This window comes from Heloderma suspectum, chromosome 1 (assembly GCF_057233095.1).
Source record: "Heloderma suspectum isolate Gila_16-S chromosome 1, 16-S_ref, whole genome shotgun sequence".
NCBI classification, from domain to species: Eukaryota; Metazoa; Chordata; class Lepidosauria; order Squamata; family Helodermatidae; genus Heloderma; species Heloderma suspectum.
The window spans coordinates 356398302-356423229 of NC_139458.1; the positions used below are offsets into that span (position 1 = coordinate 356398302).

General features: G+C 42.8%; 1 protein-coding gene across 2 annotated transcripts in view; it reads left to right on the forward strand.

The window, feature by feature from the left end:
* Positions 1–1292: 1292 nt before the first annotated feature.
* The window catches only part of PACRG (parkin coregulated), a 386078-nt gene continuing 362442 nt past the window's right edge, over positions 1293–24928 (forward strand). Inside the window, exon 1 of one of the 2 annotated variants that reach the window (XM_084827984.1) lies at positions 1293–1737. In XM_084827984.1, the coding sequence (XP_084684110.1) occupies positions 1600–1737 (138 nt within the window). In that variant the 5' untranslated portion in view covers positions 1293–1599. The remainder of the gene's footprint in view (positions 1738–24928) is intronic. The other variant, XM_084827983.1, reaches the window with a different exon arrangement.

The following is a 24928-nucleotide window of genomic DNA, read 5'->3' on the forward strand; positions in this document are numbered from 1 at the left end:
TTATCTCGCTGCCACGTTGATCTGGACGGGAGAGAAATAATTGCTCCCATCCTTGTCTAGTTGGCCCTTTAAGCATTGCATTCCGCTTAATCCACAGGCAAACACACGCCGAAGGCAAGGAGGGAATCAACTCTTTTTTTAAAACCACATTTCAATTACTTTCAGCAAGTGTATTTACAGCGGGTGATTTTTACTTAGAAGTAAGTCCCGCTGAGTTCCATGAGGCTTACTCATGAGAAGTACGCTTCAAAAGCGGATCAGATGTGAATTCAAAATACTTTACAGGGTATTTAAAATGCCCGTTCATCAAGACAGGATTTGCTGTCCGAGGTAGCTAGTCCTGCAACAAACATACGTTTGTATTAGTCCTAGTTACTTAAAACGGTACAAAATGTCAACGTAATTTTCATTTTAATCATATGTATTCGAGGCACAACTAAAAAGGAAAATACTGCTGCTTATTTATAAAATGAATCAGTCGCTTTTGCATCTAAGGTGATGTATACTTTTTCTGTACTAAAATCTAAAGCAGTACACCAGCCAAGGAAAAATAGGCAGAAGGCAAAAAGCCTTCAAACTAGAGATTTTTGGCTGTGCTTGCTGGTTTTACAGAGGAGACTGGGTACACTACTTGGAAATGAGTCCTGCTTATTTCAGTGGAGTTTTACTTCCCAGTAATCGTGCATGGATAAACAGCTTAATCTGTTTTATATAAAATATATTTTGGAAATAAAGGGAAACAAATAAAAGGAAAAGACATTTGGAACGTTGTTTTTAAATTTAAAAAACCCACATACAACCGGTAATACGGGTGTGCGTGGATATGTCATGGACTGCTGTTACAGCCGTTGAAAGCATCTCCGCCTGTATTCCCTTCCTCGCAGCATAGAATCCTATTCGCCTCCCCTCCATGGGTCCAGGAGCAGACACATTTTTCTCATTATAGGAGGCCGGCCTAGCTCTTGCATCATGCCCCCCTCTCCTAGATAGACGTAGGAACGGTCTACAGCAAGTGAGGGCAGACCCAGGGCAGACCGACTGCAATGTGAGCTACTGAGCATGCTCTGCTCTCGCCCGGTCTTGCATACGATTCCTGGTTTTCCACATCCTTTGCCTCCTGAACGCGCCTTACCCCCGACAGAGCTATGTCACCCCGCCCTCTCAGCTCCTTCCTAGTGTAAGTCTTTTGTCGAGTTAGGGGCAAGGAGCTCTCGCCGTAACTAAGGGCAAAAGAAAAGGCAACTGACTTCAGCCGTTGCTACTGAGCAAGCGCATGCAAATTAAGCCTGCTCAGAGGCGTCGAAGTTTCTGACAAGGGCGGAATTCTTACGCTCCACTGGCTGGTTGTTGATACGTCGCCTAGCAACCGAGTCCCTGGAAGCGAGTTGGTGTTGGAAACAGGCAAATATTTTCCCTCACCCACCCCATCCCTCCTCTCCTCATCCTGAATCCACACAGAAGCCTGCACAGAAGCTAAGGAGAGCTAATGCAGGGGGACGGAATTTAGGTGGTGGATTCGTTTCAATTTTTTTTCGTCCCCAAGTTACTTTATTTTCCAGCCTTCCCTTCAAATCCCTCCTCCAGCAGCCACCTGAGGAGATGGTGGCAGAGAAAGAGGGCTTAAGCCCCTACAAAGACAGACCCCCACAATTGCAGGAGCCACTGCGACATGCAAAACGAACCAAGAAGCAGGTCAGCGATGGATTCACCATAAAAGCCATGATGAAAAACACCGTGGTATGTGAGACTCTGGTCTCAGTTCGTTTAGTTTCATTCCCTGACATTACACCTGGGGTGAATGGGCTGCCCATTTGTAAGGGGTTGGAGAAGGGCTGGCATGACAACTGTACGTGGTGGGCATGATTTGCATGCCATTCCTCCCAAACGTTCTCCGAAGGAACTTCACCGACGATGAGGTACGTCATTTGTGTCACACTTTCACCAATCACCAGTGTCATCCTATCCAAATATCATAATTTATTGCACCAAACCTCACTGCTTCAAACTTGTCACCCTAAAGTGAGATTAGAAACATTTGTAAGAAAAACTTCACCTATAACTATACCTATAATCATCTAGATTCATAGATTATCAATTATGCTCTTTCTTCCCTGGTTTTAGATTAAAGTAAAGATTACACCCCTAGGTTGCAATCCACAGACTTACTATCCCTGCCAGTTCCCCGAGTCTCTTATCTTCAGTGAGCCTCACCCATACTACCTCACCTGTATGAGCCATTCCTCCTATTATTAATCTTCAGGTAGGACCTTTGCCACCATTGCTAAGACATATGAGGATTCCCATATATGTAGTACAAGATGGTGGTTATATGAGTGTTAGAAACTTTGTCTCCAATTACAGGGAAAGAGAATGCAACAAAAACAGAAGATCAATCAAAAGAATTACAATTGCCAAAGCTGGTAATGACCATATTACCATATTTATGGCTTTATTGCTGAAAATTCAGGAAAAATACAGAAGAAAATGGCATGGTGGTTATATGAGTGTTAGAAACTTTGTCTCCAATTACAGGGAAAGAGAATGCAACAAAAACAGAAAATCAATCAAAAGAATTGCAATTGCCAAAGCTGGTACTATGAACTTGACCAATAAGATAACGGCTTGAGCTTCTAACATGGTTATGACTCCTCTTTCCAACTTACTCCTGTTTACTACTTGCAGTTCAAAGCTAAACAAAAACAATTCAACCTATGTGTTAACCCTCCCATTACCTCCCTCTGCTTCTTACTTGAATACAAAAACTTACGCTGAAGCATTACTAAGTTTCTCTAGGCATAGGAAGAGTAGAGGAAGGAGTTGGAGTGAACAGAAAACTCAAGACTTGGGAATAATTCCAGTTGTCTCCTCTGAAGATGGGATTCCAAATCCGCTCCTCAGATATAACCTCCAAGTCCCAAACGCAGAACCCACTCCAAGTCCCAAAGTCTAAGGGTCTAAAGAGATCCATAGTTACCTAAATCTGTGGGTCTGGTGGCATGACAGAAAGAGGGAAGTGGAGCAGCAGCAGGAATAAAAAGCACCACCCCAGAGCTCCCATTCCCTGGGCTTTTATACCCCTGCTCTGGTCAAAGGTGGGGCCTAAGGAGCAATGAGACAATCAGCCTCCAATAGAAAATGGGGTGCATGTGGTTAGAGCATTTGCTCACTAATCAGAAACAAGGTGTCCCATCTATCTCCCATATTTTCATGTGTCTGGGGAACGTGTCTGGCACCATTACAAACAGGCTACTTTGAAATGTCCCAACATATGACCCAATGTCTACCATCTGGGCCTGCTATCTTGATTGACGCATTTCTCTTTGGTATATCTTCTTTGAACTCCCGGTCATCTTTGGCCATTTTTGGTCATATCTGCCCAAACACCTCCTCCTAGTTGTCGCTCGTGCTCAGGGCTACGCTTCCCTGCCCAACTACCATCGAGTAGGGACATTCTCTTACCAGCAGGTGTACACCACGAGAAGTCAAAACAGTACTTTTCCTCCTCTTACTAGGCATCTGAGCATGCTCAGTTCTGCTGTTCATCTCACTTAGACACTCTGCCAAATCACACACAGTAACTTCAGTAACATTACATCTACAACTTTCAGTTGGCCCATAATCTGCAGTGGAAGTTCCCCAATATACTTCTGGGCACGTAGTTACCACACACATGCAACCTTGTCCAATATAATACACACAGGTGTCATTACGGGCTAAATTTTGCCATTCACACACTGCAGAAATATGGTTTGCATTACAACCTTCTTCAGACAATGTAAGTGTTGGACAAACCTACTGATTCCTTTTCTATTGGTCACAATGTTCTTCTACTCTGACTAACATATTGTTTTTAGTAATCCATTTTGCTATAAAGTGGGGTTCCCACATGGAATGACCTACAATTCTGGGAATTGTTACTGTAGGTAAAACCCATTGTTCTTGGGGTGCTGGTTCAACAATCATACACATTTGCAATGTTCCCCTTAAGCAGTGCTTAATTACAAGAATTAAGTGTCTCTGTTTGAAACCTTATGAGGTACAAGAAGTTAGGCTTGCTCATTATGACATTAAGTTTCATTCCAACTATTTTTGGGGATAGCAGCACCATAGGTGTTACTAGCAGGCCAGTAATTCGCAAGCAAAAGCTTGCATAGAACAGTGCCCTTAATGGCTGGGCAGAAAATTAAATTATTGAGTCAAGGTTGCTTGTACACAGCCAATACCATTCAACCACTTACTCAGGAGTAATATCTCTGAAGTCATTGAGGCTATTTTCAAGTATGTGATTTATAGCTATAAGTATCAATTCACAATCTATCAATTTTATAGCCATCTCTTTGACTTTAATAAGACTATTCTGTTACAAATAGACTGATGATTTGAAGCCCTAGCCAAAGAGAAGCTTCAGAGCAAAGCTACACATATTTCAGAATTCAAGTCCTTGGAGGAAAGCGTGTTGTGATTGAAAGAAGGCTTGAAGGAATCATATAATAGTTTCCAAATACTGGGATTCCCAGATCTTGCTTAAGATTCATTGCCTGTAATTTTAATAGCTCTGGGGCAGCAAGGCATTATGGGAAATGTTTTCTCCACCATTGCTGCAATAGCACATTTTCCCACCTTCCTCGTCTGCTGGCAGTTACAGACTTTATAATATTTTAACGGGCTTTATAAGTGCCATGAATTATAACATTATTAGAATAAGCTACCTGAGTATAATATCAGAAAACTAAATACATAGTTCAATAAACAATAGCGTTCTTAATATTAGAGATACAGTTGCATATTCTTCGAGAAATGTAATAGCAAGATGCTGTGTGAAGGCGGGTAGTCTCTCCCAGCAATAGTATAACCCTCAATAAATAGGGAATTCAATTTGCACACATATTTTGCCATAGGCTTTTTAGTTTGATGGGATAGATTGTTTTGGTTTGAGAATTTACTGCCCTGTGATAGTTGTATTTCTTAGATAGAAAACATGTCAGGTAAAATAAAGTCCTTTGTCTTAAAAAGGACAATGTAGGGGCAAAATATACTGAGGGGATGGTGCTTAGAGATCTTGAATTTTTTACTTAAAATTCTCAGTCTACTGGCTATTTTGGAATTTGAATTTATAATCAGTAAATACAACATTTATGTTCTTTTCAATTAAGACATTTCTGCTGAGTAGCTATAAGAAATCCTGTAGACAAGTAGAATTTGATAAAGAATCAAGTGTCTCTTCTATAGTGATGTCATTTTCAGAAACCTAGTTGTCAGAAATGAGACTGTGAACACAGGATGAAGTTTGTGACTGCAGTTTTGATATTGAAATCTTATTCTGTAACTTGTCCTTACTTTTCTAAATTCTATCATATATGATTAGCAAGGACACAGTAAGTTGTTCGCCTGCTGAGACCCTTCATGATCTCATGATAGACCACTAGCAGGTGTTTCCCATTACACGAATGAGCCCTCATGTGCTCCGTGATCAGCATTGTGTTACCATAGTTTCAGGTAATACAAAGAACTACAGGAAAAGTAGATAGGTCAGTTAGAAAAAGATAGGCTGGAGTAGGGATGTCAGAGAATTTCTCCACAAATCTCAGGGAGGCCGAATGCCAGCACTTTTGGCCCCCCGAAATTGGTGGAGAAACGGTCTGCCCCCCAGTGCCCCCCCAGGACGGGACTTACCTTATGCGAATGTCCCTGGCGGTGGCGGCGGTTTGGCAGTGGGGGCGGCCGGTCTTCTGACCGGCCGCCACCGCTGCCATTTCCAAGTTAAAAAAAAACAAAACATGATAGGCTATATAAATGTTTACGTAGCCTATCACGGCTGAGTGAAAAAAAAAATAGCGTTCCCCTTATTTTCGCCATAATCTACGTAAATGTTTACGTAGACTACACATGCCAAAATAAGGAATGCAAATGGCGGCGCCCATGGGCGCCGCCATTTGCGTACGCGCGATTTTTGTTTTGTTTTTTTCACTCAGCCGTGATAGGCTACATAAACATTTACGTAGCCTATCATGGCTGGCTGCAGGGACGCAAACGGCGGCGGCTACGACAGCCGCCATTTGCGTCCCGTCAGGATAGGATTCGCGGCCGGAATTTCAGGGGGGAGGGACGGGGTGCCTCCCCCCCAGCCAGAATTTCAGGGGGGAGGGACAGGGAGCCTCCCCCCCGGCCAGAATTTTGGGGGGAGGGACGGAGCGCCTCCCCCCCACCGCGAATCAACTTTCGGGTTCAGGTAAGTGACTTTCGTACTTCCCTAGGCTGGAGCAGGTCTATAAAAGCTAACGCATCACAGGCCTGAGTGATAAGGGGTTTAGTTGCTGTGTACTTTGTAAGAGGCCACTTCTACTTTATGACCACCCCAGCTTGGCAAGAGAATTCAGAGAATGCCAAGTTTTATTTTAACAATACATTTCTAGTCCTTGTGGTTGATGAGATACATTTTAAAATGTAATAGCAAACATTGCTGAAGGATGAAGGAAGTATTTCCCCCCCAGCTCTGAACAGTGCCTACAACTTTAAATAAATGTTTAAATACTTAATCTATCCTGCTCCTCCACTATTTGTTTTCACCACTCCAGTTTGCTATGGGGCTAAATTAAAGCAGGCAGGGGAGGAGGTTAAGCACAGGTGATGGTGCATCAGCTGAATTCTTGCCTGATTTATCTACAGTTTCAGATCCAGGACCCACTCAGGACTTCTGTCCTGATAATCACAAGAGAGGGGTAGGGCAGGATCTGTGCCTTCATTTCATGCTGCCTACTCAATTTATACTTTTAAGTTTTGAAGAAAAGAAAAAAAATTGTCAAGATTGGTTGATTTAGGTTTATCAAAAGTGAAGAATTGTAAAAGCAGGGTTTCTCTGCTTAGCTCACAGAGATGATGCGTAAAGTTTTTCAAAGAAATGTGCAGAAATGAGACCAAGCTAAACCATATATAATGATATTTTCCTTTCTGAGTCAAAGGCCAGAGTTCTTATTTATAAAAGTGGAACAAATTGCTAGATTGTCGGGCTTCACTTTAGCTAAAAGCTTTTCCAACATGTTATTTCACCAACTAAACTGATATCTGAAATGTAATGTTAGGGGTTGTTGTTGTTGTTTTGCATTGGTGGGGGAAGGGGAAGAGAGAGGCTTTTAAAACTATTTTAAGTGAGTCTGTGGGACCAAGTGTCATAAATCATAGTTTGACCCCAAATAGGTTGTTTGTATAAGAACTGGAACTCTGAAGCTTGCAGGGGATAGAATTTGTGGCTGAAGTATTCCTGCTATTTGATAATTCTAGTATTGTACTTCCTATTGAAGATGGAAGAGTGGTTAAAGTGGTAAATGTGCTAAGAACGTATTGCTTCAGGAAGTTTTGGGGGTAAGAAAATCCATGAGACATGATCAAAAGCACATTATTTGTATGAAGTTCATAACTTGTAGGTAGTCAAATTTGGAGTTGGATGAGAGCTGGATACATTAACTCCTCTCCAAGACTTCCTTCTTGCCCCCTTCTTTGGTTCTTTACTGGATTCATTCTGACACTTCACTGTCCATCCAATGCTACAATTCGTACTGAACATAATACAGATGCTGAATAGAACTACTGTTATGGGCCTCAGATATGCCCTAGTTAGATTAGGGCAGTGTAGTAAATAAGTGCAAAGACAAAGAACGTAAGCTTCTTGGAAGAGGAACATTTGGTGTGTGTACATTGGGTCTTAGTATTTAATGGAAGTAGTAATAAAGAAAACAAATCATTTTGTCAGGAATAAGAGGCACCTCAGACAATTCTTAAATGGTCATATTTAAATACCCTCATGAACTTGTAAAGAACATACTGTCATGAATTCGGCTATTGGGCGGTATAGAAATGAAATAAATAAATAAATAAATAAATTTACTGGAGAGAGAGAGAGAGAGAGAGAGAGAGAGATGAGTCAGGTGTGCATTAAGAAATTGCTTGGTTTTAGTGAAAAAAATACAATCCACTGTTTCAGGATTTTGTCTGGGAGCCTGTGTACAGGATATATTTTATTTGGTTTTAAAATCTGTTGCTGTGTGTGCCTACAACATAACTTTCCCTGTTATCCTAGCACATTTAAAAGAGGTAAAGCACAAAAAGTTGTTTATTATTTAATTTTTGGGACTTCTGCCCCATCCTATGCATGCTCAGGGTGGTTATAAGCAATTTATTTGTATATAGAGATCCATGTCCCTTAAAAGATTCACACTCATGGACACACAGTAAAACATTAGATTATATAAATGAACCTAGGAGGAGAGAAAGGACTGAGGGGACATAGACAAGAGGGAGAACAACAAAATGCTGAACTTGATAGAAAGACCACATGGATACAATTAGTTCCCAAAAATATGGGTAGAGGAAAGTAGCAAAAGGGACAACTCTCAGCTGATCCAGGAGGGCCACCTCAAGGTATTTTGGCACCCCACTACTACCGCTGTCAGTACCTGAACAGCATAACATGTATTCATGGGGGGTGGGAGAACCATGTGTTTTCTGGGATATTGATGTCTCTTCTGTTTTTCAGTTCTTCAACATTTCAACATTTATCAATGTCACTGTACTGTAAGGTGCTTTAAACAGTTTTATTCTGTAATGTCTACTCAGAAATAAACCCCATTGAGTTCATGGGGCCAGGTAAGTATAGAACTGAACTGGACTAGATCTGTGTGTAATCTGTCTGGCCATGTACAGAGCCACACATTCTAGAATGATCTTTGGAGTGGGCTGGCAACAGGAGATCATTTGAGAACATCAAACTTTTAAGTTGATTAATTGGTTGAATCTTACAGCCCTACTTAAAATAATGGAATATTTTGGGGAAGAAAATTGACTGAAAGTTGACCTAATGATTAAGAGAGAGAGATTTGGGCTGGAATCCTATATACATGCACACACTTGCCTAGTAACTCTACTTGAATTCAGCAGGACTTACTTCAGAACAGGCATGCATGGATGTGTGCTTGCTGTAACTTAGCAAGATGTATTTATTTATTGCATTTATATCCCGCCTTTTTCCCTCTCCCAAGGAACCCAAGGCAGCTTACATTATCCTCCTCCTCTCCATTTTATCCTCACAACAACAACCCTGTGAGGTAGGCTGGGCTGAGAGTCTGTGACTGGCCCAAAGTCACCCAGTGAGCTTCCATGGCCGAGTGGGGACTAGAACCCCCATCTCCCGGCTCCCAGTCCAACACTCTCACCATTACACCACACTGGCTCACCGCGCTACAACAAATAAAATAATGTTGAAGAAATAGATTAAAATGGAGAGTCAAAGTAAAATGTACTGCAGAAATCCTTCTGATGAATGCCTTGGTAAGCAAAACAGTAGGAGGTGCTATTCTCTTCATGGTCACATGTGGAGCAGAATGAGAGAGAGATGGAGAGAAACCCTGAGAGGAAGAAGCAGGCATCTGATCTTGCTTGCCTTTCCAGACTGTCAGTGGGCTGGTCCCCAGCACTGTCATGAAGTAATGAAATTTGAGTGATACTCAGACAGATTAGTTTATATTCCACCCTTAGAAAAGAGACTAGGTATCCTTCACCCCTTGAGGGAGCAATCATTCCTGAAGCATGGAAATACAGATCTATCTCCACATGACTTCCACTAAAAGGGAAAATAGTGACTCAGCACAGTTAATCAGTTGCTCAGCAAGCAGAAATAGCTAAACAAACTGAACAAGGGGGATTGCTCTGAAAGCAAGTTAGCATAGCTGTGTGTTTGAAAGTGGCTGAAATCCCTGTGTGCAAATGAAGAAGAACACTTATGGGAGATGCTTAAAGAGTGGCAAACAAATGGATTTTCAAATCTTTTAATTTTAAAATGCATATACATGCAAAAGGTAAAGTGAGTGTTAACAACTGTGAGTGGAGATAGGAACCTGACCTACTGTTTACCATCTCCAAGTGTGTATGCTAATACATGGCACAGACCCAAGTGATGTAGGGTATTATTATTATTATTAATTAAATTTCTATACTGCCCAATAGCCGAAGCTCTCTAGTTGTTTCACAAAACATTAAAACATTAAAATACAATATACAAAGTTTAAAAACCACTTACATAAAAGCATACAGACAATATATGCAAACAGCATATAACTAAAAACAACTTTGAACTAAAAACCACTTTTAAAGGTCCAACAATAAAACAACACAGCTTAAAACAGTACAAAAGTCAGCAAAGGGAACAAGAGCTCTAAAAAGGGAAGGCCTGCCAGAATAATAGAGTCTTTAATGCCTGCTTGAAAACCTTCAAAGAGGTCAGCAGGCGCATTTCAACCGGCAGGTCATTCCACAACTGAGGGGCAGCAAAGGACAAGGTCCTCTTGTGTGTGGCTGCCAATCTCACGTTAGGCAGCCAAGGCAGATAGCCCTCATAGAAGGAATGGGGAGGAGCTTTCCCTGAGTCTTGGCACCTCCCTCTTCAGAAACATTCACTTCGTGTGTGTGTGTGTGTGTGTGCGCGTGCGCACCTGCTAGCTTGCTTGCAGAGCCGTTCCCCTGCCGCCAGAACCTATGGCCCCTCGCTCTGCAAGCAGGGCAGCAGGCCCACCAGCTGGTGTGAGGACTCTCTGACAGTCAAGGGGCACCATCTTGCCTGTTTGCCGGAGCCTGCCGAGGCAAGGAGGGTAGCCGCCTGCCGAGGTGGAACTGCAGCAGCTCCGCCTGTTGCTTGCTTTCCTCCCTGTCTACCGTAGCCATCGAGACTGTTTCACAGCAGTAGCTGTGAGGAGGAGGAAGAGGTAACTGATGTTGCTTCCTGCTAGTGCTCTTCCTCCTCCAACTCCTCAATTACTTATTGTTCTGTAAAGCAGCCTCTGTTGGTGGATGAGTGAATGAGTGAGCCTACCGAGCAATAAATTACTATTTGTATGTGCAGCGCCATGGCATGGAAATGGCCCCTCTGAGCATTGCTGGGCTCAATCAGAGCCAGAGCAGCAGCGGGCAAGCAGATGGAGGAAGGAGGGCTGGGGGGAGGGGACTGCTAGTGGCAACAGTGCACTGACGCCCCCTGTAGTTGGTATCTAGGCCACAGCCTCCCTCGTATCCCTCTTGTGGTGGCCCTGTGTGTGATGTTGTTATGTCTTCACCTGCTTCCCATCTATTTCTGGCTTTCTCATACAGGACAGTTGGTGTTCATGGCCTCTGTGTTAGACTAAGTCAGAAAACCAACGTTAACAAAAGCAAAACACTAATGAGTGATTGAGAAATTGTGAGTGTGTTTTATTTTTCCAAACTATCGTAATAACAGATTCACCTGTTGTATTTTGTTGGGACAAGCTGAGACAACTTGGTCACAATGTTGTTTGTATTTAGCGTGCAGAGTGGAATAAAGTGGCCTAGGATTGGTTTTGAAGTCCTAAGTATATAATAATGCATATCATAACAGCCTAAGTGCATGGAGGGTATGTGAATGTGTGGGCCCTAGCATTGCATACTGTCAAGGCATACCTCAGTTCTCGGAGCAACCTGAGATGAATGAATATACTCACTGAAATTTGTCTGGCTTTATGCCATGTGTCTAAGACAGAAATGATGGAAGTTAGTATGCATCATGATCCTTGGCATTAAATTCTAGTACTCATCTAGCAAAATAAGCACTTTTTCTCAGTGCTAACTCCAGTAAGGAGAACCATGTATCAAGCCCAACTGTGAGGAATTCAGAATGTCAGCAGTGAAATTATGTGGTGCTGAAGATGGCATTCCCTCAGCTTTTTTGGTGAGTTTCCAAGACTGAAATAATTAGATGTTAGCTGGTGAGAAAGTTCAAACTAAGATGGTATTTTGTAGAAGAAAAGAATTTTGGGTTAACTGATGCATTATCCTCCCACAAGGAGTCACTTATTAACACTATTAGCAAATGATCCATGCTATAGCCTTGCTTCATTCAAACAGATAAAATGCAGGTAAGATTTCATATATTTCTTTCAGATTCACTCGGTTAAAGGGTAGACCAAATTCTGTAGAAAAGCATTAAAATGACCGTCAGTAGGGCAAAGGCCAAAACTCAACATCAACCAGATGATAATTAATTTTGTCAAGGAGGATTAATATTTTCCTGCACAGTGAAGTATATTGGTATCAGGAACTGAATAATATAGGTTTAATTCTGTCTCCACTATTATTGTGGAGAAAAGGGATTATAAATAGTGCAGAATCTAATTTTAATACAATGCTTGGAGACTGTGGCCCTGTAAAAAAAGAAAAAGGAAAATACAGTTCCCACTCAGGAAAACTCTTTAGGATCTTCTTCAATACTGTATGACTAGGTGAGGTGCCATGTTTACTCCAAACAGTGTTTTGGTATCCAGTATCTAACCCAGTTATTTCACAGGAGAAGAATTTAGTAGGAAAGACTTGAGTGGAACCTGTCAGAGGCTCCACAGGTCACATGAAAGGTGGCCAAGGAGCATGGGTTACCCACTCCTGCTCTTCATAGTGACTGTCTAGCTTGACATAGTGTGTCATCCCTCACTAATAATGATTATATGAAATCCAAATTATGATTAGTGTTTATATTTTTCTTGCAGTGTATTATTATGTAAGGATTGAAAGTAAATTGTATTATAGGCAGATGAAGAAAGGGAATAAGACATACCCTTCTATTTTTATTCAAGTCATTGAAATTTTACGAAGTCTTATAATGTGTCATAAACTGGATCCTTAAATCGCAAATACTAATGAGAGCGTTCATTATTTTATCTGAATGTTTATGACAGGTTTTGCTTGGTTTCTTAAGTAATAGAGCCTAAGTAACAAATGAATTAAAGTATAATTGAACAACAGGCTATAGAGATATGTATTAATCATAATGTCCCTGGAGCTACGTGGCAGAAGTCAAGCGCTTCTAATTTTCTCAGTTATTACCTCACAATAAATGTTGTCCTTAAGGTATCTTTCTGGTATTAAATTCTTGTACAGAGAATCGGGTTTCTTCTTTGATGGTCTGGGTATGCATACATAGTACAGGATTTTGTTTTTCCTCGTGGCAATTTCCCACAGTAGTTTCAAAACATTGCCTGGCTCCTTTTCCCCCTACCAACTGAATCTAGTGGAACCTAATTCCAGATAGATCACTGATGCTTTAATGTGACTGACTCCTGCCTAATATTCCAGAAGATCTAGGCCCGGGGTGGGCAACCTATGGCCCTAAGGCCAGATGTAAACTTTAGCCTAATTTCGTGTGGCCTCCTGCAAGCAAACGGTTCAGACCTCTGGCAAGAACAATGGCCTCCCCTGGCAGCCCACTGGATGGGGATGGAGGAAGAGAGACAGAAAGAAGTGGGTGGTAGAAAGAGAGAAAGCTTGCTCACTTTGGGTGCTTGTGCTGCCCAGTGCTGTCTTTGAACCTTCCCATTACTGGCTTGTAACCCCCAACAGACTGCCCTCAAGGAAATGAGGCCCTTGACAGAAAAAAGGTTGCCCATGCCACAATTTAGGCTGATGTTATATTTACAGTCATTTTTCTTTTGGGGTCTTATGGAGAGCGTAATAAACTTTGCTTTCTCTCTACCTTCCTCTGTTTAAGGCTTATGTCAGCCCAGCCTCAAACAAGGGGGTTACTAACTGGGGTTTGCTGTTAACCAGGATTCAACGCTATTTCCAAATTTCTGGTTAATGGTTATTCCTAGTTAGCTTTAACCATTGTTAAAATGGGTGAGAGGAATTAATGTGAGAGACTTTAGGGCCTGGGGTAGGTAGCCCATGATCCTAGGGCATTCTTTGTGTTCTTTAATCATGGTTGGGAGATTGGGAGCATTATATCTATAGAGCTCCTAGAATGTGTTTCCAGCAGCCACTTTTGCTCTTTGCTATCTCTCTCCATGGATCTCCGTACAATTTGCTTTCATTCCAGCATGAATTTCTGTATTCTTAGAAAACGAAGGAGCAGAGCAGGTAGTATAAGAAACGTATTTTCGGTGGCAATGGAACATTGTTAGGAGGACATTACATTGTCCTTCCCTCAGTGTCTCTGGTGTTTGGCAGGTGCGGAGATAAAGAACCTGCTAGAAATCACGTGAATGAGGTATGCTAATATTGTTTTACAATTTGCATAATTACATATGCCAGTTACGTGATCCTATTTTGTGGGGTTGAGATATAGAAAATCTATTCTTCAGGAGTGCCTACAAGACAAGTTTTGGACATATGTGAAAATAAATGTGTATGAAAATGCTTACGATAACCACATTATGCTATGCTTGGGTAATCATAAAGGGCTGGATAGACTTTAACAACAATTTCTAAAAGAACTTAACCTTTTAACTAAAATTAACTTGAGAAAATTTATCCGCAAAAGTAATTTTTCCAATAAATGATAAAAGCTTAGAAGTAAGAATTCTGTTTAAATAGATTTCTGCAGCCTTAATAATGGCACTAGACTTCGAAACCTTATGTTAAAATATATTGTTTCATATGTTTTTAAGGATTTTAAGGGAGATTGTGTTATTTTGCTTCATAGCCAGTAATATTATTTCCTTAGGCAAAATTATTCTTGTCTGATATGGGCATTTTGGACCTAGATGCAGTAAATGCATTTTCTACACCACAGAGGAGAGAGTGGATTTCTGTTCATCATGGTCTCCTCAGATCTGGGGGCAAAGTGATGGAGCTTACCTCCATCTCAACTGCTGGATGGTATGCTCTATGATCGTGCTTGTAAATGGAAAGGATGGGCCAATAATTTACCTGGTGTACAGGTAATATTATGGCAGACAGATATGAAGCAACTTATTTTTTTAACTTCCTGTGGCAACACTTCAGGTATAATTGAGATCTCTACATGATTCTGATTCAGTGTCAACAACTCTGTTGCATAGCTGCCTCAGTTACTTAGGCACTGAGTCACAATTGGCTTAGAAAGTGTGAGTAAGCGAAAATATAGTAGAGTAGCTGCGTTTTCTTTGTTTATTATATTTTTATTGAACATTTCAAACAAAATGTGGTTTTTATCAATCAAAAATTCAATATGGTATTAATAGCAGACATTGCACATGAATCAAAATGTGACACAGGCCCTGCCCCAGAGCTGGCTCCAGATCTTTGAGGAACCGTGGGCAAGACATCTTCAGTGGGGCCGCTGCATCAGTGAGTCTGCCTTCCCATTGCCATTGTCACCAGCTGCTATTACTCCTCGTCTAGAGAGCCAGTGAACAAGTAGGCAGTGGCATTTACAGCTCCTCCTCCTCACCACCACCATTGTCTGGGCCAGAGTGAGAGGCATGTGAATAAGCAAGATATAATGGTAAAGAGGAGGAACAAGTGCAGAGGGTTCTTGTCAGTGGGTCCCTGCTAGGGTGTGGACCCTCAGCAGGTGCCCAACCATATCTGTGCTTGATACCAGCCCTGCCCTGAGGTTTACAAATTGAAAAGATAAGAGTGGGATGAAAAGGAAGAGGAGACAGATCAGATTGATAATGCCTGTAAACAGGCATTTACATCCAGGGGGAACCAGACTGATCTTCCCTTGCTTGTCTCAGGAACTGCTGAGTGCTGCCTTATGTAGTAGAGTGCATAACTGCAGCCTCTCAGTGATGTGTCAGGAACTGCGTGTTGCTGCCCAGTGAGATGAATCACTCAGCTGCAGGTGGCCACTTCTCATCAAAGAACTTTCTAGACCTGGACTGACTCTGCTCACCCAAACTGGCTACTGGATCCTTCTGGCAAGAGTATATAGGGCTTTTGGTTGCAGCGGAGCCTTGTTTGAGCAACAAGGTCTTGAGTCCTGGTGTGTTTTGTGCTTCTTGTTATTTGGTTCTGCCTTCTGGTTTGCCCGCTGTTTGCTCTTCAGTCCTGTCTCCTGATTCCTGGCCCTGACTTGCTCCAGACTGTAGTCCCATGGCCCAGCTCTGACAGCTTATGGATAGAAATGGTGCAACTGTCTGATGGCCTGTACTCCTCTAGCCAATGGCAGAGTGTAATTCCCCTCTACTTCTGCAGCTCCAGGGCAACTCTGTAGCAAACACAACGAAGTCCTATGGCACCCTAAAGGCAACTTACTGTGGGAAAAACATTTCATCAGGTACATGAACAGTAAAGATAACGTGTGTGCTTCTTATGGAATGGCTTGCCCAGTGTATCAGAGGCCTTTGTAAAGAAAAAAGGCTAGCATGTTCCAAGAATGTTCAGGAATTTATGTAACGCTTCAACATTTCATTTGTGGTCTGCTTCATGTTTCTGTTAAGTAGAACTCCACCTCCACTGGCAAAATTCAGTTTCAATTTGACCATGGGAAATGTGTGTCTCTATCTCTTATCTCTACATGGGAAATCTATTATACAAGGTGAGATTATTTAAAACATAAGTTATCACATCCTGAAAATGAAGATATCAGATATTATTCAATAGACCATAAACTCTGGTCACTTGGAGGCAATCGACCAGTAAATATAGATAGGCCCAAGCAGATTTAACACTTGCAGATGGGTGCCCAAATCTCCTTAACACCAAATATGAAGAAAAGGCAGAGGAACTAGAGACCAAATTGCCAATATCCGCTGGATAATGGAGAAAGCCAGGGAGTTTCAGAAAAACATCTATTTCTGTTTTATTGACTATTCTAAAGCCTTTGACTTGTGGATCATCACAAATTGTGGCAAGTTCTTGGTGGGATGGGGATACCAAGTCATCTTGTCTGCCTCCTGAGGAATCTGTATAACGACCAAGTAGCAACGGTAAGAACAGACCACAGAACAACGGACTGGTTTAAGATTGGGAAAGGAGTACGGCAGGGTTGTATACTCTCACCCTACCTATTTAACCTGTATGCAGAACACATCATGCGACGTGCTGGGCTTGATGAAGCCAAGGCTGGAGTTAAAATTGCTGGAAGAAACATTAACAATCTCAGATATGCAGATGATACCACTTTGATGGCTGAAAGCGAGGAGGAGCTGAGGAACCTGACGAAGGCGAAATAAGAAAGTGCAAAAGCTGGGTTGCAGTTAAACCTTAAAAAAAAACAAGATTATGGCAAACAGCTTGATTGATAACTGGCAAACAGAGGGAGAAAACGTGGAGGCAGTGACAGACTTTGTCTTTCTAGGCACAAAGATTACTGCAGACGCTGACTGCAGCCAGGAAATCAGAAGACGTTTACTTCTTGGGAGGAGACAAATGACAAATCTTGATAAAATAGTTCACAGCAGAGACATCACACTGGCAACAAAGGTCCGCATAGTTAAAGCAATGGTATTCCCCGTAGTAACCTATGGCTGCGAGAGCTGGACCATAAGGAAGGCTGAGCGAAGGAAGATACATGCTTTTGAACTGTGGTGCTGGAGGAAAATTCTGAGAATGCCTTGGACTGCAAGAAGATCAAACCAGTCCATACTCCAGGAAATAAAGCCAGACTGCTCACTTGAGGGAATGATATTAAAGGCAAAACTGCAGTACTTTGGCCACATAATGAGAAGACAGGATACCCTGGAGAAGATGCTGATGCTAGGGAAAGTGGAAGGCAAAAGGAAGAGGGGCCGACCAAAGGCAAGATGGATGGATGATATTCTGGAGGTGACTGACTCGACCTTGGGGGAGCTGGGAGTGGCAATGGCCGACAGGAAGCATTGGCGTGTGCTGGTCCATGAAGTCACCAAGAGTCAGACGCGACTGACCGAATAAACAAGTGACTTCAGATTGACTGATTGGTTTAGATGCAGGTTGCTTTTCTCTCAAAAAAATAATAGCAGCATAATGAAATATAAAAACATTAAGTTATAAAATAAAAATACACAAACAGCAGCAAGCCATCTGTTAAAATAAGAATAACCCTCGTTCTCAACCTGGTAGGATAAAAATATAGAACATAGCTGATTAATTTTCCTGGGGAGGAAATTTCACAATGTGAGTGCCACCACTGAAAAAAAGCCTCTATTTCAAGTTGAGGCTAATGTTACTTCAGATGGCACGGCAGTGGCACCCAAAGCAACACCTCTCTTGCAGATATTAACTCATAGTTGCAGGTGATCTGTTGTCATATGGTTACTTCCCATGTCAGCATTGCACCATCAGGGCCGATGCTTGCAAAGGAATTGTTCTGCTTCAGCAGCACATATAATCAGGGCTTTTAGTTACTGATGCAAATTTGACCATTGTCATGAGTCAGCTGTGTTTGATGCTATAATGTTATAATGTATTTTAATGGTTTTTAATTTTTGTGAACCGCCCAGTAATGGATGGATGAATGAATGATGCCAACCATGACAGAGGCCTCTTTCTCTTCCATAGAGACCGATGTGCCTGTCTTATCATGTAATCATAGAAGAGTATTATTTGTAGGTGATAGCATGTTAGATGATGTGTAGGCACATGAGTCCTTGATGGTATGATTCATGTTGATATTCGGCCCTATAATAGCGTTGCATGCATTGGTATAGAGACAAATTTGTCACTAGGATTTGTTGCATGGTTGCATTCCTGGGCCCTTATCTCTGTTTTGTGGGCCACTGTTGCTGGTGATTGGCTGATTCAGGTTGCTAGTGCTCTGTTCCAAGAACAAGCCTACCACCCAGGGCCTGTAAAAGGAAGTCATCATGTTCTAGAATTGGTTGCAGCCTTAAAGATGCAGTAGAGAAACGTAATCTGGAGATGCAGTAAACAACAAGGGGTTGGTTACTTCTGGGTTTCAGAGCGGTCCTGTCAATCTGGGCCTTCACCTCCCTCAGTGGATATTATAGCGTCACAAATGATTGTAGGTTCAGCAAAACACTAGTGAGCATAGGCCTTCATAACCCTTCTACTCCTGATTGGATGTTTGTGGGAGATAATTTAATGTGCATCTGTAGCTGAGGCGACATATATTCTGCTTATCTTTGAGTGCACTTGGCTACAAAGGAGTCAGATTATGTTCAGAATTTGGCAATCATACATTTTTATGATTAAAATAGAAAAGAACACATTGTGATTGCTTGAAAAGGTGTAGACAGCTACTGATGAATGCTAGAAAAAGGGAAGCAGCAGTGTCACCAGCTGTGAGCAGGCAGGACTGAGGGGCTTCAATGGATCCGTATGGAGGATCCTCTCCACATGTATAGGAACATGCTATGTGGGCTCTGCTCCTGCAGGAGGACAGATTCTGCCATATTTTGTTGTATATTTAATTTTAACAATGCAGATAGGCGATATATATTGTCTACATCTCCTATCTGCATTGTTAAGATTAAACTTAGATACCCCACCGCCCCCAAAATGGAGTTTTGCTTGTTTTAAAAACTTATTAACACAAAGCTTTAATTACTGACAGCGGCAGGTGGTATATTTTCCTCTGCAAGTTGACACGTACTGGGCAGACATTAGAAACAGGAACCATATTTTAATTTATGGTATTCATTCAAACTTTAACTGCCCTTGATTAATAAAACTCCATGTGACACCATAACATATCTCTGCTTTTAAGCTGTTAAGAAGAAGATAAAATGATTATAGCTTGCAGTAAATGTTGTTATGGCTCCAAGATGTTTCCTTGGGGATCAAGCAATCTTCTGCACTTTGCTTAAGACTGACCCTCTCACCTTGAAAAGCATACATGAAGGAGAGCTGCAAATGCAAGACCACCATCAGGTCAACTTGTCGTGGAGCTGACACGTCTCTGATATAAAACCCAATTTACTATTGAAGAAGCACATCCATTATCCTTCTGATTTTAAAATAGAACATACATCAGCAAAATGATAAAAGAAAGCGCTTAAGAATTATGAAAGTCAAGGACTATTTCATATCAGAAAGTCACCACCTTTTTTTGCATTTCACTGATTAAAATTACACATGCCCGTAATGCTGCTTCTTGGTACGTTCTTTTTTTTACTTTTCAAGTAAGCTAATAGAGTGTGTCAGTTTGATCTTTGCTAACTCTTCTTCCATATGTACTTAGTCATAAGGCTGGAAAAACCTGAAGTGCTTCAGCACTCAGGCGCATGGAACTTGGTGCTGCCTTTCACCTAAGAACTTAAAAAAATAAATAAATTCAGATCTCTGCCGGGCTGGCACTTAAGTATTTGATGCTGATTTTTGTCAAATTGACACTGGAAAGTAGGCACTGAAAATATTACACATAGAGGAACTCCATATGCTGCTATTTTGGTGAGGTCTCTAGATTCACTTACCAAGCACTATCGAGGGAGGTAAACATTATAGAACCAGAAAGGCTGTACAAAGGAGGGGCCAAGGAGCTCTGTTTACATAGTCAGGGAAAGCTGGTTCATATGGCAAAAGGAGGCAAACTGAAGCTGGGAAAAATGCTCCAACAGCCACACCAGCTGGATATGTGTTCAGGTAGTGAGAAGCATATGTCCACTCTTCCTGCTAGTATTGTTATGACACAGAGCTAATCCAGCAGTTTTCTAGGTAGACAAATAGGAATGGGAGTATGACATCCTCAGTACTGTTCTTCCCAGCAGCTAAGCTCCATTGAAGTGATATTTTGGATTAATATAAAGGAGGACACCTTCCAGAACAGTAGACTCTGGGATATTACTATGTAAAACTGTAAGTCCATATAACCTTGACTAATTTTTTAAAATATATTTTTATTTATTTTATCTTTATAAATGAAATATACAATACCAAACATACCAACAACCTAATCAATACTAGAATTTCCCAACAATACAATATTCTGATGAGGACACCATAATAACAAAAAGAGAAGGAAAAAGAAGGGGAAAAAAAGGGGAAAAGGCAAAGGGAGGAGAAAAGGAGGTGAAGAAAAGGGAAGAAGATTCTTTCCCCTTCCCCGCCCCTCTCCCTCCCCCTTAAAGAATTAAATTTAAACTCCAATACTCCCTAGCCTCCAATGCCATTCTATTTTACAAACTATATCTATAACCTAGGGATGTACGAAACACTCACCCGGCTCCACGCCGGGGCATCTGCGGTGCGGGGGGAGGCACTCCATCCCTCCCCCCAGAATCCTCCCCGGCCAGCTCCGCTCCACGGTGGCTCCGTGGAGCCGCTGGCCGGGTCCGGCCGCAGCTGGAGTTCTGACCATGGCCGGGCTGCTGTGGCCGCAAATGACGGCCGTCATAGTAGCCGCCATTTGCATCCTTGGATGCAATTTGCATCGCCGGGTCGCCATTTGCATTGCCGGGTCCCGTCGGCGGGGCGGTGGCGGTGGCCATTTCCAAGTAAAAAAAAAAACGTGATAGGCTACGTAAAGATTTACGTAGCCTATCACGGCTAGATATTCAAAGTCAGCCATGATAGGCTACGTAAATCTTTACGTAGCCTATCATGGCTGACTTAGAAAAAAAAAGCGTGTACGCAAATGGCGGCGCCCACGTGCGCCACCATTTGCATTCCTTATTTGGGCACGGGTAGTCTACGTAAAGATTTACGTAGACTACGGCGAAAATAAGGGCAACGCAAATAGCGTTGCCCTTATTTTCACCGTGGTCTACGTAAATCTTTACGTAGACTACCCGTGCCCAAATAAGGAACGCAAATGGTGGCGCACGTGGGCGCCGCCATTTGCGTATGCGCTTTTTTCCCCCCTAAGTCTTCGTAAAGATTTACGTAGCCTATCACGGCTGACTTTGAAAATCTAGCCGTGATAGGCTACGTAAATCTTTATGTAGCCTATCATGTCTTTTTGTGGTTTTTTTTACTTTAGTTTTTTCTTTCGTGGCCGGAGAGGCGGGGCGCTCCCCCCCGGCCAGAATTTCGGTGGCGAGGGATGGGGCGCCTCCCCCCTGGACAGAATTTCGGCGGCGAGGGACGGGGCACCTCCCCACCTGCCAAGAATTTTGGGGGGAGAAATGGAGCGCCTCCCCCCCCACCGAAAAAAGCTGCGGGACCAGGTAAGGGACTTTCGTCCATCCCTACCGCCACCCCAGGTAAGTTCCATCCCCAGGGGGATTCCTCATGGTGGCAGGGGACAGGAGTAGGGATGGCGGAGAATTTCTCCCCGAAACTTCGGGGGGCCGAGCGCCAACATGTTCAGCCCCCCGAACAAGTTTCGGGGAGAAAATCTCCGCCCCCCGCACCCCCCCCAGGACGGGACTTACCTTTGCCGAATGTCCCTCCCGGCGGCCGGTCCGGCTGGCAGTTCGGCGGGTGTTCGTCCGGGGCGGGAGCGGCAGCCGGTCTTTCGACCGGCTGCCGCCCCCGCCATTCCAATCAAAGAAAAAAAAACGCCCCCATGATAGGCTACGTGACGATTAACGTAGCCTATCATGGCTAGATCTGCAAAGTCAGCTGTGATAGGCTACGTAAATTGTCACGTAGCCTATCACGGGTGACTTAAAAAAAAAAAAAAAGCGCGTATGGATAGTGGCGGCCCCCATAGGGAGCCGCCATTCCCGTTCCTTATTTGGTCGCCGTAGTCTACGTAAATCTTTACATAGACTACAACGACCAAATAAGGAACACGAATTTGCGTACGCGCTTTTTTTTTTTAAAGTCACCCGTGATAGGCTACGTGACGATTAACGTAGCCTATCACGGCTGACTTTGCAGATCTAGCCGTGATAGGCTACGTTAATCGTCACGTAGCCTATCACGGGGGCGTTTTTTTTTTTTTTTTAAACTTTGGAGTTCGCGGCCGGGCGAGGCGAGGTGCCTCCTCCCTGGCCTGAATTTCGGCCGGGCGAGGCGGGAAGCCTCCCCCCCCGGCCTGAATTTCGGCCGGGCGAGGCGGGAAGCCTCCCATCCCTGGCCTGAACTTCGCAGGGGGAGCAGCGAAGCGCCTCCCCCCCACCGCGAACAAGCTTCGAGGACAGGAAAGTGACTTTCGTCCACCCCTAGGCGGGAGGCCGTTCCTCCATGGATTCCGGGGGAATCTCACTGGAATCTGTGGCAGAATTCTCTGACATCCCTACTATAACCTTAACAATCTTACAGTTTAAAACAACCTTACATTTCCATATCATATCATCAATCTTATATCCAAGAAACATGTCTACAGTTTATTCCCAGTAGCCTAGATTATTACTTATAATAATAATTTAAAAAAGGACTATAGTGTTATAGAATAATAAAACTTAAAATAAACCTTCAACAGTCAGTAATATATTTTATATTTTATGCTAGATATATAAGTACACATTGTACTCTCAAACATTTAATTTAAATACAGTATACCATATCTATTTTGAAATAAAAATATAAAGAAAAGCAAGAAAAAACAAAAGATGAGAAAGAATAAATGAATACATATATATAATCATATATCTTCTGACCTAGCCTGGATCATGTAGACTAAACACAAACAGTTAACAAAGCTTGTTTAAAGATTCCAGTTCATGGGGTTGTAAAAGGAATTTCAGATGTTTTTACGTTCAGCCATGCCTCTGCCATTTCATGATTTATAAACTTCTTCATCTGACCTTCAGACACGATACAAAGTGTAGCAGAATATTTTAAGTAATATTCTAAGTTCATTTGTTTTGCCATATTTTTTGCTTAGATAAATTGCCTTCTTTTATTCGCCACCTCTTTGATGTAATCTGGAAATAACATAACTTTATCTTGTTTCCAGGAAAGGCTTCCATCCTCTCTTGCCAAACGCAGGATATAATTCTTTGTGGAGACTTTTGCAAATTGGACTATAATGGTATAGTCAGTCCCTTTCGCATTTGGCACATGAAATGCCTGCTCAATATCAAGTAAATGATCAGATGGGATAGTAAGTATCTCGTGCAACAGTTTATCCACAAAAATAGGCAATTTAACATCATTAGGCAGATTTTTAATCCCAATAATATGTACATTGGATCTTTTCGGGAAGGCCTCCAGTTGGGAAATTCTGTCAGAGGTATTTTTAGGGATGGCAGAGAATTCCGCCACGGATCCCGGGGAGGCCGAATGCCAGCGCATTCGGCCCCCCGAAATCTGTGGCGGAATGGCCTGCCCCCCCGCCCCTCAACGGATTCCCCCAGGACGAGACTTACCTGGGGCGGATCTTCCGGGTGGCGGCGGCTCCGGTGGTGGCTTTGGCGGCGGCAGCCAGTCTTCCAACCAGCTGCCGCTGCCACCGTTTCCCGTGTAAAAAAAAAAAAAGACGTGATAGGCTACATAAACATTTACGTAGCCTATCATGGCTAGGTTAAAAAAAAAAACGTGATAGGCTACGTAAATCTTTACGTAGCCTATCACGTCTGACTTAAAAAAAAAAAGCACGCGTGTACGCAAATGGCGGCGGCTACGGCCGCCGCCATTTGCTTTCTTTATTTTGGCCCGTCTTAGTCTATGTAAATATTTACGTAGACTAAGACGGCGAAAATAAGGGGAACGCAAATAGCGTCCGCTACTGTCAAGGGCTCCTTGGAGGCCTATCTCAGTCTAATCAAGTAGCCAAGTCCAGACACAGACAAAGGGATTCCTTTCAAAGCTTTATTCTTCTTTTACAACTTAACAACTATACCGTTTGCAACTAGATCTGAGCAGCACAGTACCTATGCCCTAAGTTGGAACAGTTGGTCCCCATTTGAAAAGGAATTACTGGCAGACCCCTGAACTTAAGGGCTAGGGAGAGTCCCTCCCCTTTTCCCTTGGATCCTCTGGGCGCAGCCGATGTTTGCGCACCTACCAGGCACTACTCCTCCTTTCCGCGCCCTCCATCTGGCGCCGCTCTCTGCATCTGCGTCGCGCGTCCATCAAGTCTGCTATCCGCGCTCCGTTACTCCCTGGACTGCTATCTAAGCTAGGAATGTTGGTGGGAGGAATCTCCATCAGCTGTTGGCCCTGGGAAAGAGGAGCGCGCTCCCCTCCCAGGATCGACTGCTCTTCCTCAGAATCAGAACTACTCTGGGATTCTATGGGCTCAGTGTCCACCCTGACAGCTACGCTATTTGCGTTCCCCTTATTTTCGCCGTCTTAGTCTACGTAAATATTTACGTAGACTAAGACGGGCCAAAATAAGGAATGCAAATGGCGGCGGCTGTAGCCGCTGCCATTTGCGTACGAGCGTGTTTTTTTTTTTTAAGTC